This window comes from Catharus ustulatus, chromosome 36 (assembly GCF_009819885.2).
Source record: "Catharus ustulatus isolate bCatUst1 chromosome 36, bCatUst1.pri.v2, whole genome shotgun sequence".
NCBI lineage: Eukaryota > Metazoa > Chordata > Aves > Passeriformes > Turdidae > Catharus > Catharus ustulatus.
In genome coordinates this window covers 1,576,723-1,594,103 of record NC_046256.1, presented here as the reverse complement: position 1 = coordinate 1,594,103, position 17,381 = coordinate 1,576,723, and the positions used below count along the sequence as shown (strand labels likewise).

The following is a 17,381-nucleotide window of genomic DNA, read 5'->3' as shown; positions in this document are numbered from 1 at the left end:
AAAAAGATCAGAGAACACAAAAACCTGGAAAAAGCGATTTGGAGGCACAAAAAAGCTGGGCAATGGGATTGGGAGACACAAAAAACCTGGAAAACTGGATTGGGAAGATCCTAAAGGACACAAAAAATGTGGAAAAAGGGATTTGGAGACACAAAAATCCTGGAGAAAGGAACTGGGGATATCCTAAAGGACACAAAAATCCTGGAAAAAGGGATTTGGGAACACAAAAAACCTGGAAAAGTGGATTGGGAAGATCCTAAAGAACATAAAAACACAGTAAAAAGGAATTTGGGGACACAAAAGCCTGGAAAAATCGATTGGGAAGATCCTAAAGGACACAAAAATCCAGAGAAAAAGGATTGGGAGACATAAAAAAGTTGGAAAAGTGAATTGGGGACATCCTAAACAACACAAAAAATGTGGAAAAAGGGATTTGGGGACACAAAAAACCTGAAAATTTGAATTTGAAATACCTTAAGGGACAGAAAAAAACTGATCCCAGTGTTGAATTTCCAATTAATTCCTCAATTAATTCCCCAATTAATTCCTGAATCCAAGAGTTTGATCCCAAATTAATTCCTGAATTAATTCCTGAATCTGGGAATTTGATCCCCAATTAATTCCTAAATTAAAATCTGAATTTCTACATTTAGCTGTTTGATCCCAAATTAATTAATCCCCTAATTAATTAATTATTAAATAACTGAATTGAGGAGCTTGATCCTCAATTAATTCCTGAATTAATTCAACAATTAATTCCCAAATCCAGGAGTTTGATCCCCAATTAATTCCCAAATTTCTGCTGGATCCATGTGTTGAATCTCTAATTAATTCCTCAATTAATTCCTAAATTAAAATCTCAATTCCTGCACCCAACTATTTAATCCCCAATTAATTAATTCCCTAATTAATTAACTTATTAATATCTGAATTCAAGAACTTGATCCTGAATTAACTCCACAATTAATTTCCAAATCCAGAAGTTTAATCCCAAATAAATTCCAAATTTCTGCTGCATCCACATGTTGGATCTCAAATTAATTCCTCAATTAAAATCTGAATTCTTTCCTCCAGCTGCTTGATCCTCAATTAATTAATCCCCTAATTAATTAATTAATTAATACATGAATTTAAGAATTTGATCCCAAATTAATTCCCAAATTTCTGCTGGATCCACACCTTGGATCTCTAATTAATTCCCCAATTAACTTCTAAATTAAAATCTGAATTTCTGCATCCAGCTGTTCGATCCTCAATTAATTCCCTAATTAACTAAATAATTAATTAATATCTGAATTTAGGAGTTTGATCCCCAATTAATTCCCAAATCTGGGAGTTTGATCCCAAATTAATTCCAAATTTCTGCTGGATCCACACGTTGGATCTCTAATTAATTCCCCAATTAATTCCTAAATTAAAATCTGAATTTCTGCATCCAGCTGTTTGATCCTCAATTAATTAACTCCCCAATTAATTAATTAATAACTAAATCCAGCAAATTGATCCTCAATTAATTCCCTAATTAATTCCAAATTTCTGCTGAATCCACACGTTGGATCTCTAATTAATTCCTCAATTAATTTCTAAATTAAAATCTGAATTCCTGCATCCAACTATTTAATCCCCAAGTTAATTAACTCCCCAATTAATTAATTAATTAATAACTGAATTCAGGAATTTGATCCCAAATTAATCCCAAATCTGGGAGTTTTATTCTCATTTAATTCCCAAATTGATTCCCAAATTTTGGACAGATCCAAATGTTGGATCTCTAATTATTTCCCCAATTAATTCCTAAATTAAAATCTGAATTTCTGCATCCACTTGCTTGATCCCCAATTAATTAATTCCCTAATTAATTAACTAATTAATACCTAAATTTAAGAGTTTGATCCCAAATTAATTCCCAAATTTCTGCTGGATCCTCACCTTGGATCTCTAATTAATTCCCCAATTAATTCCTGAATTAAAATCTGAATTCCTGCATCCAACTGCTTGCTCCTCAATTAATTAATTTCCTAATTAATACATTAATTAATTCTTGAATTCAGGAATTTGATCCTCAATTAATTCTCAAATTTCTGCTGCATCCATACGTTGGATCTCTAATTAATTCCCCAATTAATTTCTAAATTAAAATCTGAATTCCTACATCCAACTGCTTGATCCTCAATTAATTAACTCCACAATTAATTAATTAATAACTGAATCCAGGAGCTTGATCCTCAATTAATTCCTGAATTAATTTCACAATTAATTCCCAAATCCAGGAGTTTGATCCCAAATTAATTCCAAATTTCTGCTGGATCCACGTGTTGGATCTCTAATTAATTCCCCAATTAATTCCTAAATTAAAATCTGAATTTCTGCATCCAGTTGTTTGATCCTCAATTAATTAATTCCCTACCTAATTAATTAATTAATACACATATATAAGAATTTGATCCCAAATTAATTCCCAAATTTCTGCTGGATCCACGTGTTGGATCTCTAATTAATTCCCCAATTAATTCCTAAATTAAAATCTGAATTCCTACATCCAAGTGTTTGATTCTCAATTAATTAATTCCCTAATTAATTGATTAATAACTGAATTCAAGAATTTGATCCTCAATTAATTCCTGAATTAATTCAACAATTAATTTCCAAATCCAGGAGTTTGATCCCCAATTAATTCCTAAATTAAAATCTAAATTCCTGCATCCAGCTGTTTGATCCCCAATTAATTAATTCCCTAATTAATTAATTAATCAATACCTAAATTTAAGAGTTTGATCCCAAATTAATTCCCAAATTTCTGCTAGATCGACACGTTAAACCTGTAATTAATTCCCCAATTAATTTCTAAATTAAAATCTGAATTCCTGCATCCAACTGCTTGATCCCAAATTAATTAACTCCCTAATTAATTAATCAATTAATACATTAATTTAAAAGTTTGATCCCAAATTAATCCCAAATTTCTGCTGGATCCATACATTGAATCTCTAATTAATTCCCCAATTAATTCCTAAATTAAAATCTGAATTCCTGCATCCAATTGCTTGATCCCCAATTAATTAATTTCCTAATTAATACATTAATTAATTCTTGAATTCAGGAATTTGATCCTCAATTAATTCTCAAATTTCTGCTGGATCCACACGTCGGATCTCTAATTAATTCGCCAATTAATTCCTAAATTAAAATCTGAATTCCTGCATCCAACTGCTTGATCCTCAATTAATTAATTCCCTAATTAACTAAATAATTAATTAATTAATAACTGAATTTAGGAGTTTGATCCCCAATTAATTCCCAAATCTGGGAGTTTGATCCCAAATTAATCCCAAATTTCTGCTGGATCCACGTGTTGGATCTCTAATTAATTCCCCAATTAATTCCTAAATTAAAATCTGAATTCCTGCATCCAACTATTTAACCCCCAATTAATTAAGTCCCTAATTAACTAATTAATTAATTAATAACTGAATTTAAGAGTTTGATCCCAAATTAATTCCCAAATTTCTGCTGGATCCACGTGTTGGATCTCTAATTAATGCCCCAATTAATTTCTAAATTAAAATCTGAATTCCTACATCCAGCTGCTTGATCCCCAATTAATTAACTCCCTAATTAATTAGTTAATGAATCAATACCTGCAGCCCTGGCTGCCCCTTTCTTGTGGCTGTTCTTGGCCAGGGGCAGCAGCAGCTCCTGCTCCTCCGGGGGCATCTGCGCCACCTTCTGCAGGAAGAGTTTTTCCAGGGTTTGAGCCATCAGAACGATGTCATCCGTGGGCTGGGGGACAAAAAAAATCAGAATTAAGGGGTGGGGAAATATCTGGAATTTTTGGGAATTTTTTGGATTTTTTTCAGAATTTTTTCAGAATTTTTTAAAAATTTTTTGGTGTTTTTTTCTGATTTTTCTTAAATTTTTTTGTGATTTTTTCCTAATTTTTTAAAGCATTTTTTAAAATACTTTTCAGGAAATTTTAAAAGATTTTTAAAAGGTATTTTTAAACAATTTTTAAGAATATTTTCAGATTTTTTTTGCATTTTTAATGAGATTTTTTCTCCTTTCTTTTAAATTATTTTCCAGTTAAATTTTTAATTTTGTTTTTCTTCTTCTGCTTTTTTCTTATTTTAAGGAAATTTTTTGGGTTTTTCTAAAAAATTTTTTCAAGGAATTTTTTAGGCATTTTAAAACATTTTTAGATATTTTTAGATATTTTTTAAACAATTTTGAGAAAATTTTTTGGGATTTTTTTTCCTTTTTTTTCAGGATTTTTGGATTTTTTTTTGGTTTTTTCCAGGGTTTGAGCCATCAGAACGATGTCATCCCTGGGCTGGGGGACAAAAAAAAAATCAGAATTAAGGGTGGGGAAATAGCTGGAATTTTTGGGAATTTTTTGGATTTTTTTCAGAATTTTTTCAGAATTTTTTTGGGATTTTTTCTGATTTTTTTTGGAATTTTTGGTGATTTTTTTCTGATTTTTTGCCTTTTTTTTCTTTCATTTTAAAGGGATTCATAAAATTGTTTTTATATTTTTCAGAAATTTTTAAAGGACTTTTAAAAAATATTTTTAAACAATTTTCAAGATTTTTAATCAAATTTTTTTCCTTTTTTTTACTGTTCCTGGGGTTTTTTTCCCATTTTTTTTTTTAAATTTCAAGACAAAAATTTCAGATTTTTTCTTAATTTTTCAAGGATTTATTTAAACATTTTTTAAAAATTAAAACAAAATTTTTTTGGATTTTTTTCCTTTATTTTGGTGGATTTTTTTGGATTTTCCAAATTTTAAAAAATGGGGAAAAATGAGAATTTTTGGTGTTTTTTGCCATTTTTTTGGGGTATTTTTTGGATTTTTTTGGGGTGTTTTTGTGCCATTTTTGGGGTTTATTTTGAATATTTTTTGGATTTTTTTGGGGTGTTTTTGTACCAATTTTTTGCCATTTTAACACCATAATTTTGACTATATTTTAAATATTTTTTGGATATTTTTTGGGTGTTTTTGTGCCATTTTTGAAGTTTATTTTGAATATTTTTATGCCTTTTTTGGGTGTTTTTTGGGTGTTTTTGTGCCATTTTTAGAGTTTATTTTGAATATTTTTTGGGTATTTTTTGGGTGGTTTTGTGCCATTTTTGGGATTTATTTTAGATTTTTTTTTATTTTTTGGGGGTGTTTTTGTGCCATTTTTTTCCATTTTAATGCCATAATTTTGACTATATTTTGAATATTTTTTGGATTTTTTAGGATGTTTTTGTGCCATTTTTGGGATTTATTTTTTATTTATTTTCAGTGTTTTTGTGTCATTTTTGGATTTTATTTTTAACATTTTTATGCCATTTTTTGGGTGTTTTTTGGATATTTTTGTGCCATTTTTTGGGTGTCTTTGTGCCATTTTTTGGGTGTTTTTGTACCAATTGTTTTTATTTTCATACCATAATTTTCACTATATTTTGAATATTTTTTTGATTTTTTTTTAATATTTTTGGGATATTATTTGGGTGTTTTTGTCCCATTTTTGGGTGTTTCTGTGCCATTTTTTTTCTATTTTCATGCCATATTTCTGGCTATATTTTGAATATTTTTTGGATATTCTTGTACCAATTTTTGCCATTTTAATACCATAATTTTGACTATATTTTGAATATTTTTTGGGTATTTTGGGGTGTTTTTGTACTGATTTTTTGCCATTTTAATTTCATATTTCTGGCTATATTTTATATATTTTTTTTGTATTTTTTGGCTGTTTTTGTACCAATTTTTTGCCATTTTAATGCCATAATTTTGACTATATTTTGAATATTTTTTGGATTTTTTTGGGTGTTTTTGTGCCATTTTTGAAGTTTATTTTCAATATTTTCATGCCATTTTTTGGGTGTTTTTTGGGTGTTTTTGTGCCATTTTTGGAATTTATTTTAGTTATTTTTTAGGTATTTTTGTGCAATTTTTTGGTGTTTTTGTGCCATTTTAATCCCATATTTCTGTCTATATTTCAGATATTTTTTCTGTATTTTTTGGGTATTTTTTTGATTTTTAAAAATATTTTTTGGGTACTTTTGTGCCATTTTTGGGGTTTATTTTGAATATTTTTTGGGTGTTTTTGTGCCATTTTTAGAGTTTATTTTGAATGTTTTTTTGGTATTTTTGGGTGTTTTTGTGCCATTTTTGGATTTTATTTTGAATATTTTCATGCCATTTTTTGGGTGTTTTTTGGATATTTTTGTGCCATTTTTTGGGTGTCTTTGTGCCATTTTTTGGGTGTTTTTGTACCAATTGTTTTTATTTTCATACCATAATTTTCACTATATTTTGAATATTTCTTTGATTTTTTTTTAATATTTTTGGGATATTATTTGGGTGATTTTGTGTCATTTTTTTGCCATTTTAATGCCATAATTTTGACTATATTTTGAATATTTTTTGGGTATTTTGGGGTGTTTTTGTACTGATTTTTTGCCATTTTAATTCCATATTTCTGGCCATATTTTACATTTTTTTTTGTATTTTTTGGGTGTTTTTGGTGCCATTTTTGGGAGTTTTTATCCTGATTTTTTGCCATTTTAGTCCCATATTTCTGACTATATTTTGAATATTTTTTGGGTATTTTTTGTGGTGTTTTTATGCCATTTTTTGTACCTTGTTGTAGATGTAGCAGTTGGTGAACATGGTGTTGAAGTCCTGCATGCACTCTGCAGCTCCCCAGTAATAATTGAGTTTTTGTGACTTTTTTTTGTGTTTATTTCAGATATTTTTTGGTTATTTTTTGGATATTTCTTGGCAATTTTTTGGAATTTTTGGGGGGTTTATTTCGATTTTTTTTGGGTATTTTTTGGATATTTTTGTGCCATTTTTTGGGTGTTTTTGTGTCATTTTTGGGTGTTTTTATCCCGATTTTTTGCCATTTTAGTCCCATAATTTTGACTATATTTTGAATATTTTTTGGGCATTTTTTGTGATGTTTTTGTACCATTTTTGCACCATTTTTTGTACCTTGTTGTAGATGTAGCAGTTGGTGAACATGGTGTTGAAGTCCTGCATGCACTCTGCAGCTCCCCAGTAATAATTGTTCTCCAGCCTCCTCTTGATGGTCCCCATGTCCATCGGCTGCTTGATGATTTTGTGATAATCCTGATTTTTTTGGGGGGAAAAAATTCAAATTTAGGGTTTAGCACATTCAAGAATTCTTTTTTTTTTTTTGGGATGATTTTGCTGAAATTTGGGGATTTTTGGAGTGAAATTTTGATGGATTTTGAAATTATTCTTAGGATTTTGAAATTATTCTTAGGATAAAATTTAAATTTATTTTAGGATTAAAGGAAAATTAATTTGGGGATCAAATTTAATCTTAGCATCAATTTTAAACTGAATACAGAAACAACCCAAAACTAATTTTGGGATCAAATTTAAATTAAATCCTGAATCAATCTAAACTTTGGGATCAAATTTAGATTAATTCTAGGATCAACACAAAAAAAATCCCCAAAAAATCACCCCCAAAGCCCCTAAAAATAAAATCTAAAAAAATCCCAAAAATCACCCCAAAAATCCCAAGAAAATCCCAAAAAAATCCCAAAAAATCCCCCAAAAATAAAAATCCAAAGAAAATCCCAAAACCCAAATTTTGAGCCCCAAAACCCCCCAGAATTTGGGGATTTTTTTTTTTCCCAAATTTTGGGATTTCACCCCAAAAAATCCCCCAAAATCCCAAATATCCCCAAAAGAATCACTAAAAATCCCCAAAAATATTAAAAATAAATCCCCAAAAAAATTTTTAAAAAATCCCCCCCACAAAAAAAAATCAAAAAATCCCAAAAAAATCTCCAAAAAATCCCCAAAAATTCCCAAATAAAATCCCAAAAATTCCCAAAAAAATCTCCGAAAAAATCCCAAAAAAATCTCCAAAAAATCCAAAAAAATTCCCAAAAAAACCTCAAAAAAATCCCCAAAAATTCCCAAAAAAACCTCAAAAAAATCCCAAAAAATCCCCAAGAAAGCTCGAAAAAATCTCCAAAAATCCCCAAAAAATCTCCAAAAAATCCCCAAAAAAACTCAAAAAAATCGCAAAAAATCCCCAAAAAATTCTCCAAAAAATCCCAAAAAATTCCAAAAAAAACTCAAATCCCAAACCCAAAAAAATCTCCAAAAAATCCCAAAAAATCCCGAAAAAATCTCAAAAAAATCCCAAAAAATCTCAAAAAAATCCCTAAAAAAATCCCAAAAAATCCCAAAAAATCTCCAAAAATTCCCAAAAAAATTCTCAAAAAATCCCAAAAAATTCTCCAAAAAATCCCAAAAAATTCCCAAAAAAATCTCCAAAAAATCCCAAAAATTCCCAAAAAAATCTCCAAAAAATCCCAAAAAATTCCCAAAAAAATCTCCAAAAAATCCCAAAAATTCCCAAAAAAATCTCCAAAAAATCCCAAAAATTCCCAAAAAAATCTCCAAAAAATCCAAAAAAATTCCCAAAAAATCTCCAAAAAATCCCAAAAATCCTTAAAAAAATCTCCAAAAAATCCCAAAAAATCCCCAAAAAATCCCAAAAAAACCTCCAAAAAATCCCAAAAAAACTCAAAAAAATCCCAAAAAATCCCCAAAAAAACTCAAAAAAATCTCCAAAAAATCCCAAAAAATTCCCAAAAAATTCCCAAAAAATCACTAAAATTCCCAAAAAAATCCCAAAAAATCCCCCAAAAATTCCCCCAAAAATTTACTAAAAATCCCCCAAAAAATTTATAAAAAATCCCAACCAACCCCTCCAAAATCTTTAAAAAATCCCCCCCGAACTTTACCGGCAATCCCAACTTGACGGCGTCCACGGGCTGACGGAAGGGCCAAGCGAACTGATGCTTCCACAGAGCTTTCATCACCACCTTGTGCAGGTACTGCAGCTGATTGGTGATCCTGCCGGGTTTTTTGGGGTTGGAAACCTCCGGGGGAGGAGGATTCACCTGGGGGTTGGCCAGGGAAGGCACCGAGGCCATGGTGGGGCTCTCGAATCCCTCGTAGAGCAGCGAAGGTTTGCGGATTCGTTTGCCGGGAGTCGAGTCCGTGGTGGCCAAAGCCATGAGGGTGGCATTGCCCTCCCCCAAAATCCTGGGAAATGTAAAATATAGGAGGGAAAAGGTTAAGAGGGGATGGTGGGAAAAAATTCTGAAATTGCAGCGAAAATCGGCGCCAAGATCGCAAAAATTCTGATTTTTTTGGGGTTCCGCAAAGGAATTTTAGGCAAAAATTCCTGAGGATTCGGTAAAAAATCCTGAGAATTTCAGACAGAAATTCCTGAGGGTTTTGATCCTGAAATCTTGGAATTCTCAGTGAAAAATTCTTGAGGATTTTGGCCATGAAATCTCAGGAAAAATCCCGAAATTGCAGCGAAAATTGACGCTAAAATCGCAAAAATTCCGATTTTTTTTGGGGTTCCGCGATGGAATTTCAGCCAAAGATTCCTGAGAATTTGGTAAAAAATGTTGGGAATTTTAAGCAGAAATTCCAGAAAATTTTAGACAAAATCCAGAGAATCTCAGGCAAAAATTCCAGATTTTGGCCATGAAATTCCAGAAAAAAATCCCGAAATTGCAGCGAAAATCGGTGCCAAAATCGCAAAAATTCTGATTTTTTTGGGGGTTTCCCTGATGGAATTTCAGGCAGAAATTCCTTAAAATTCTGGCCAAAATCATGGGAATTTTAGGCAGAAATTCCTGAGGATTTGGCAAAAAATCCTGAGAATCTCAGTCAAAAATTCCAGAAGATTTTGGTCCTGAAATCCCAAGAAAAAATCCTGAAATCGCAGCGAAAATCGATGCCAAAATCGCAAAAATTCCGATTTTTTTGGGCTTCCACAATGGAATTTTAGGCAAAAATTCCTGAGGATTTTGGTGCTGAAATCCTGGAATTCTCAGTGAAAAATACCCAAAAATTTTGGTCATGTAATCCCAGAAAAAAAATCCCAAAATCGCAGCTAAAACCGATCCTAAATCAGCAATTTTGCCCCTAAAATTCTGACCTTTTTTTTGTGCTTCCACGATGGAATTTCAGACAGAAATTACTGAAAATTTGATCCTGAAATCCCAGAAATTTTAGACAAAAATTCCTGAGGATTTTGGCCCTGAACCCCAAGAAATTTCACTATGAACTCCCAAAAAATCTGGAATTTCAGCTGTAAAAATCCCGTTATTTTTCTCACAAACTCCAAAGAATTTTGACCTTTAACCCCCCTGAGAATTCCAGCCTTAAATTCCCAGGATTTTTATGGGGAAAAATCCAGGGATTCAGGACAAAAAAAAAAAAAAAAAAAAAAAATCTAAATTATTTGGGGACCCCCAGGACATCAATCCCAAAAATTTTGGGACCCTCATGTTACAAATCCCAAATATTTGGGGACCTCCGGGACACCAATTCCAGGATTTTTGGGGGATCCAGGATCTGGGCACCCCCAGGACATCGAGCCCAATAATTTTTGACACCAATTCCAAGAATTTTGGGGACCCCAGAACACCAATCCCAAAAATTTTGGGCACCCCCAGGACATCAAGCCCAATAATTTTTGACACCAATCCCAGGAATTTGGTGACCCCCAGGACACCAATCCCAGGCATTTTGGGGACCCCCAGAATACCAATCCAAATTATTTGGGGACTCTCATGACACCAATCCCAGAATTTTGGGGACACTAAGGACACCAATCCCAATAATTTTGGGGACCTCCAGGACATCAATTCCAGGATATTTGGGGGCTCCAGGATTTGGGGGCACCCCAGGACACCAATTCCAAAAATTCTGGGGCCACCAAGACACCAGTTACAGGATTTTGGGGACACCAGGACACCAATCCCAAAAATTTTGGGGACCCCAGGACACCAATCCCAAGGATTTGGGGACACCCCAGGACACCAATCCCAGGAATTTTGGGGACCCCCAGGACACTAATCCCAGGATTTTGGGGGATCCAGGATTGGGGGACACCACTCACAAGGATTTGGGGACACCCTGGGACACCAATCCCAAGAATTTTGGGGGACCCCAGGACACCAATTCCAGGATTTTGGGGACCCTCATGACACCAATCCCAAGAATTTTGGGGACCCCAGGACACCAATCCCAGTATTTGGGGACACCCCAGGACATCAATCCCAGGATTTTGGGGACACCAAGACATCAATCCCAAGAATTTTGGGGACCCCAGGACACCAATCCTAAAAATTTTGGGGACCCCAGGACACCAATCCCAAAAATTTTGGGGATCCCCAGGACAACAATTCCAGGGTTTTGGGGGATCCAGGATTTGGGGACACCCCAGGACACCAATCCCAGGATTTTGGGGGGATCCAGGATTTGGGGGCACCCTGGGACACCAATCCCAATTATTTGGGGACCCCAGGACACAAATCCCAAAAATTTTGGGGACCTCCAGGACACCAATTCCAGGATTTTGGGGGGATCCAGGATCTGGGCACCCCCAGGACATCGAGCCCAATAATTTTTGACACCAATCCCAAGAATTTTGGGAACTCCAGGACACCAATCTAAGAATTTCAGGGACTCCCAGGACACCAATCCCAGGATTTTTGGGGACCCCAGGACATCAATCCCAAAGATTTGGGGACACTAAGACACCAATTCCAGGACTTTGGGGGGATCCAGGATTTGGGGACCCCAGGACACCAATCCCAGAATTTTGGGAACCCCAGGACAACAATTTCAGGATTTTGGAGGAACCAAGATTTGGGGACAGCCCAGGACACCAATCCAAATAATTTTGGGGACCCCAAGACATCAATCCCAAAGATTTTGGGACACCCCAGGACACCAATCCCAGGAATTTTGGGGACCCCCAGGACACTAATCCCAGGATTTTGGGGGATCCAGGATTGGGGGACACCACTCACAAGGATTTGGGGACACCCAGGACACCAACTCCAATTATTTGGGGACCCCAGGACACCAATCCCAGGATTCTGGGGACCCTCATGACACCAATCCCAAGAATTTTGGGAACCCCAGAATACAAAACCCAGAATTTTAGGGGGATCCAGGAATGGGGACACCAATCCCAAGGATTTTGGGGACGCCAAGACACCAATCAAAAGAATTCCGGGGACCCCCAGGACATCAATCCCAAGAATTTTTGGAAACCCCATGACAATTCCAGGATTTTGGGGGATCCAGGATTTAGGGACCCCCAGGACACCAATCCCAGAATTTTGGGGACCCCAGGACACCAATTCCAGGATTTTGGGGACCCCCAGGACATCAACTCCAGAATTTTGAGGACACTCATGATATAAATCCCAATTATTTGGGGACACCAAGACACCAATTCCAGGATTTTTGGGGGATCCAGGATTTGGGGACACCCTGGGACACCAATCCCAGAATTTTGGGGACCCCAGGACACCAACCCCAAAGATTTTGGGGACACCCTGGGACACCAATCCCAAGAATTTTGGGGACCCCCAGGACACCAATCCCAAGGATTTTGGGGACCCTCATGACACCAAACCCAGGATTTGGGGACACCCCAGGACATCAATCCCAGAATTTTTTGGGATCCAGTAATTGTGGATTCCATTTTTTCCCACAGCTGACCCCTGAGTGACCCCAGGATTGTCCCCAAGGGCACGACCCCGGTGACAAGGACGGGGTCACCTCGGTGCCACTGCCACAATTTGGGGGGGTCACAATGTCACAGTCACAGCCTGGGAGGCGACAGTGCCACAGTTTTGGTGTCCTCCTGTCATTGTCACAGCCTGGGAGGTGATAATGCCACAATTTTGGGGTCCCAAAGTGACACAGCCAAAATTTGGGGATCCCCCTGTCACTGTCACAGCCTGGGGATGACAAGGTGACAGCATGTCAATCCCAAAATGACACTGCCACAATTTGGGGATCCCAAAGTGACACAACCACAAACTGGGGATCCCAATGTCACTGTCACAGCCTGGGGGTGACACAGTGACAGCATACCAATCCAAAATGACACCACCACAATCTAGGGGTCCCAAAGTGACACAACCACAAATTTGGGGATCCCAATGTCACTGTCACATCATGGGGGTCCCAAAGCGACACTGCCAAAATTTTGGGGACCCCCTGTCATTGTCACAGCCTGAGGGTGACACAGGCCCAGCATGAGGATCCTAAAATGACATTGCCACAATTTAGGGGGCTGAAGTGACACTGCCACAATTTTAGGGATCCCAATGTCACTGTCACAATATTTGGGTCCCAAAGTGACACCACCACAATTTGGGGTCCCAATGTCCTTGTCACAGCCTGGGGGTGACACGGTGACGGCGTATCAATCCACAGTGACACTGCCACAATTTTGGGGTCCCAAAGTGACACAACCACAAATTGGGAGTCCCAATGTCACTGTCACAGTATTTGGGTCTCAAAGTGACACTGCCACAATTTTGGGGTCCCAATGTCACTGTCACAACATGGGGGTGACATGGTGACAGCATGTGGATCCCAAACTGACACTGCCACAATTTGGGGACATCAATGTCACTGTCACAGCATTTGGGTCCCAACGTGACACTGCCACAATCTTGGGGGTCCCAAAGTGACACAACCACAAATTTGAGGATCCTACAGTGACACAGCCAAAATTTGGGGTCTCCCTGTCACTGTCACAGCCTGGGGGTGACAAGGTGACAGCATGTGGATCCCATAATGACACTGTGACAGTCTGGGGGTCCCAAAGCGACACCACCACAATTTTGGGATCCCAATGTCACTGTCACAGCATGGGGGTCCCAAAATGACACAATCACAAATTGGGGATCCCAATGTCACTGTCACAGCCTGGGGGTGACACTCACCCCATGTGGGGGTCCTAAAGTGACTCTGTCACAATTTGGGGTCCTACAGTGACACTGTCACAGCCTATGGGTGACACAGCTCCGACACACGAGTGCAACAGTGACAGTGCCACAATTTTGGGGTGCCCCTGTCACTGTCACAGCCTGGGGGTGACACAGACCCAGCATGAGGATCCCTAAGTGACACTGCCACAATATTGGGGTCCCAAAGTGACACAACCACAATTTTGGGGTCCCAATGTCATTGTCACAGCCTGGGGGTGACATAGTGACAGCATGTGGATCCCAAAGTGACACTGCCACAATGTTGGGGATCCCAAAGTGACACCACCACAAATTGGGGATCCCAATGTCACTGTCATAACATGGGAGTGACACAGATCCAACACAGGGATCCCAAAACGACACTGCCACAATCTGGGGATCCAAAAGCGACACAACCACAAATTTGGGGATCCCAATGTCACTGTCACAATTTGAGGTTCCCACAGTGACACTGCCACAATTTTGGGGTCCCCCTGTCATTGTCAGAGCCTGGGGGTGACACAGGCCCAGCACAGGGGTCCCAAAGTGACACTGCCACAATCTTGGGGGTCCTACAGTGACACAGCCAAAATTTGGGGTCCCCCTGTCACTGTCACAGCCTGGGAGTGACATGGTGACAGCATGTGGATCCCATAATGACACTGCCACAATCTTGGGGGTCCCACAGTGACACAAACACAGTTTGGGGATCCCAATGTCACTGTCACAATATTTGGGTCCCAAAATGACACAACCTCAAATTGGGGTTCCCCTTGTTCTTGTCACAGTCTGGGGGTGACATGGTGACAGCATGTCAATCCAAAATGACACCGCCACAATCTTGGGGTCCCAATGACACTGTCACAGCCTGTGGGTGACACACCTCCAACACACGAGTGCCACAGTGACAGTGCCACAATTTTGGGGACCCCCAGTCATTGTCACAGCCTGGGGGTGACACAGGCCCAGCACAAGGGTCCCAAAATGACACTGTCACAATCTTGGGGTCCCAAAGTGACACAACCACAAATTGGGGGTCCCAATGTCACTGTCACAGTATTTGGGTCTCAAAGTGACACTGCCACAATTTTGGGGTCCCAAAGTGACACAACCACAAACTGGGGATCCCAGTGTCATTGTCACAACACGGGGGTGACACTCACCCCATGTGGGGTTCCCAAAGTGACACTGTCACAATTTGGAGGTCCCAAAATGACACCATCACAAATTGGGGATCCCAATGTCACTGTCACAGTATTTGGGTCCCACAGTGACACTGCCACAATTTGGGGGTCCCAAAGTGACACTGCCACAATCTTGGGGATCCCAATGTCACTGTCACAGCCTGGGGGTGACATGGTGACAGCATGTCAATCCAAAATGACACCACCACAACCTGGGGACCCCAAAGTGACACAATCACAAATTGGGGGTCCCACAGTGACACAACCACAATTTTGGGGTCCCAATGTCACTGTCACAGTATTTGGGTCCCACAGTGACACTGCCACAATCCTGGGGTCCCAATGTCACTGTCACAGCCTGAGGGTGACGCAGGCCCAGCACAGGGGTCCCAAAATGACACTGCCACAATCTGGGGACCCCAATATCACTGTCACAGTATTTGGGTCTCAAAGTGACACTGCCAAAATTTGGGGTCCCCCTGTCACTGTCACAACATGGGGGTGACACAGCTCCAACACACGAGTGCCACAACCACAATTCGGGGATCCCAATGTGACAACGCCACAATTTGAGGGATCCCCACATCCCTGTCACAGCACGACACAAACCCAGCACAGAACCCCAATGTCACCGCCACAACGCCACAACTCGGGGGTCCCCCACCGCCAGCAGGCCGCGCTTTTCCCCTTCACACCAACACCCCCCATTTCCCCCACCAAATAAAAAATCCCTTTTCACCCCACGGCGCCAGCACCTACTTGCTCTGGGGATTCACATTCTGCAACATCCCGGCGGCTGCGTGCGCGGCCCGCGGGCCCGGCCGGCCTTCCTCTCCTCCTCCTCCTCCTCCACCTCCCGCCGTCTCCTCCGACGAGCCCCCCACTTTGCCCGGCCAAAGCTTCGCCGCTGCCGGCCCGGTGGGGGCCCCTCCACCGTCAGCGCATCCCCGGTGCTCGGGGAGGGGGGTCTTGCCGGGAGCCCCCTCCCCTTTGGGTGCAGCTCAAGCCCGGCGGGGTTGGGGGGAGACCCGCGCTCGGCCTCACATCCACGGGGCGCGGCGAAAATGGCGGCGCCGCTCTGAGGGGATGTAACGGTGGTGGGGTGAGGGAGAGGTGGGGGGGGGGGTCCTTCCTTCGGAGCCTCACCGGACCCGCCGAACGCGGCGCGATCCGCTCGATACAACCCTCGCCGAGTCGCTGCGAGCCGGCGGCGGCCGCGGGCGGGCGGAGCGAGGCGCGGAGCCGCGGGTGGAGCGGCGGATGACGGCGGATATTCGGCGGGATCTCAGCGGCCGCGCTCCATCTTGGCTCGCTGAGGTGAAGCGGGGAGGGGGGGCGGAAGGGAGGGAGGAAGGTGGTGGAAGAAGCCGGGCGGAGGCGGCCCCCTCGCCGCCGGTGGCCGCAGGCAGGGGTCGCTGCGGAGGCCGGGGAGGGTCCGGGGAGGGTCCCGGAGCCCTCCGGGACGGCGGAGGCGGGGGATGGAGCCGGGTTGGGGCCGCCCCCCTCGCGCGCCGGGCCCGACCCGCTCCGTCCCTTCGTCCCCGCGAAATGGCGCCTCTCGGCCTGCCCCCGCCCGCCCTTATATAGACGCCAGCCGCCTCGCCATTGGCCGCGCCGCGCCCTGACGTCACCCAACCGCCCCTCCCCGCCCCACCGTGGCCTCATTGGGCGGAGGCACCCGAAGGGAGCGGCTCCCATTGGCCGCGCGCCGCGTCAATCACCGGCGCGGCTCCCCGCCCCCCCGGGCCTTCCGCTCAGCGCCTCACCCGACGCGCGCGGCGATCTCGGCGCTGATTGGCTGGTGCTGCCGGACGCCGCGCGCTGATTGGTCGGAAGGTCACGCGGGGGGCGGGCGCAAGCGCCGATTGGCGGCGGCGCCCCGAGGGGGGGCCAAGGAGGAAGAAGGGGCCGGCGGGCGCCATCTTGAATGGCGGCGGCGGCCGCGGCTGGACAATGAGGGCGGCCGCTCGGGGCCGGACCCGCCGCTTCCCCCGCCGCTCCTCGGCCGCAGCGAGCCCCGGGAGCGCTCCCCCGCTGGGCCTCACCCCCCTCGCGGCGCTCGTCCAGCCTTTAAGGCGCCGTTCAACTCCGCACCCCCCCCACCCCCCCCAAGGCGGCTACGCATCGCGTCGCCCCCGCGCCCCGCGGTGCCGACGGGCGCTCGGGTGGCTCCAACCTATCCCTGACCACGCGCGGGGGGCGACAACCCCCACGGACACGCCGCTACCGTGGCCGCCAGCCCCGCTAAAGGCCCGAAATGCCGCTGCCCCCCCCACCCCCCCGCCCCCCCCCCAACCCTCAACCCTGGGGAGCCCCGAACTCCCTCCCTACCCACGGGCGAGGCCTCAGCGCCCGCTCCCC

The 17,381-nt window shown here is 41.7% G+C and overlaps 1 protein-coding gene across 3 annotated transcripts in view; it reads right to left on the bottom strand.

Moving 5' to 3' along the window:
- The window catches only part of LOC117009864 (bromodomain-containing protein 2-like), a 42,270-nt gene extending 26,409 nt beyond the window's left edge, over nucleotides 1–15,861 (bottom strand). For 2 of the 3 annotated variants that reach the window (XM_033084230.2, XM_033084229.2), the window contains exons 1-5: nucleotides 15,780–15,861; nucleotides 8,779–9,082; nucleotides 7,022–7,117; nucleotides 6,626–6,667; nucleotides 3,639–3,780 (exon numbers count right to left, since the gene is read on the bottom strand). In XM_033084230.2, the coding sequence (XP_032940121.1) occupies nucleotides 3,639–3,780; nucleotides 6,626–6,667; nucleotides 7,022–7,117; nucleotides 8,779–9,082; nucleotides 15,780–15,808 (613 nt within the window). In that variant the 5' untranslated portion in view covers nucleotides 15,809–15,861. Of the gene's footprint in view, nucleotides 1–3,638; nucleotides 3,781–6,625; nucleotides 6,668–6,979; nucleotides 7,118–8,778; nucleotides 9,083–15,779 lie in introns of all 3 variants that reach the window. The other variant, XM_033084231.2, reaches the window with a different exon arrangement.
- Between the last annotated feature and the right edge of the window lie 1,520 nt (nucleotides 15,862–17,381).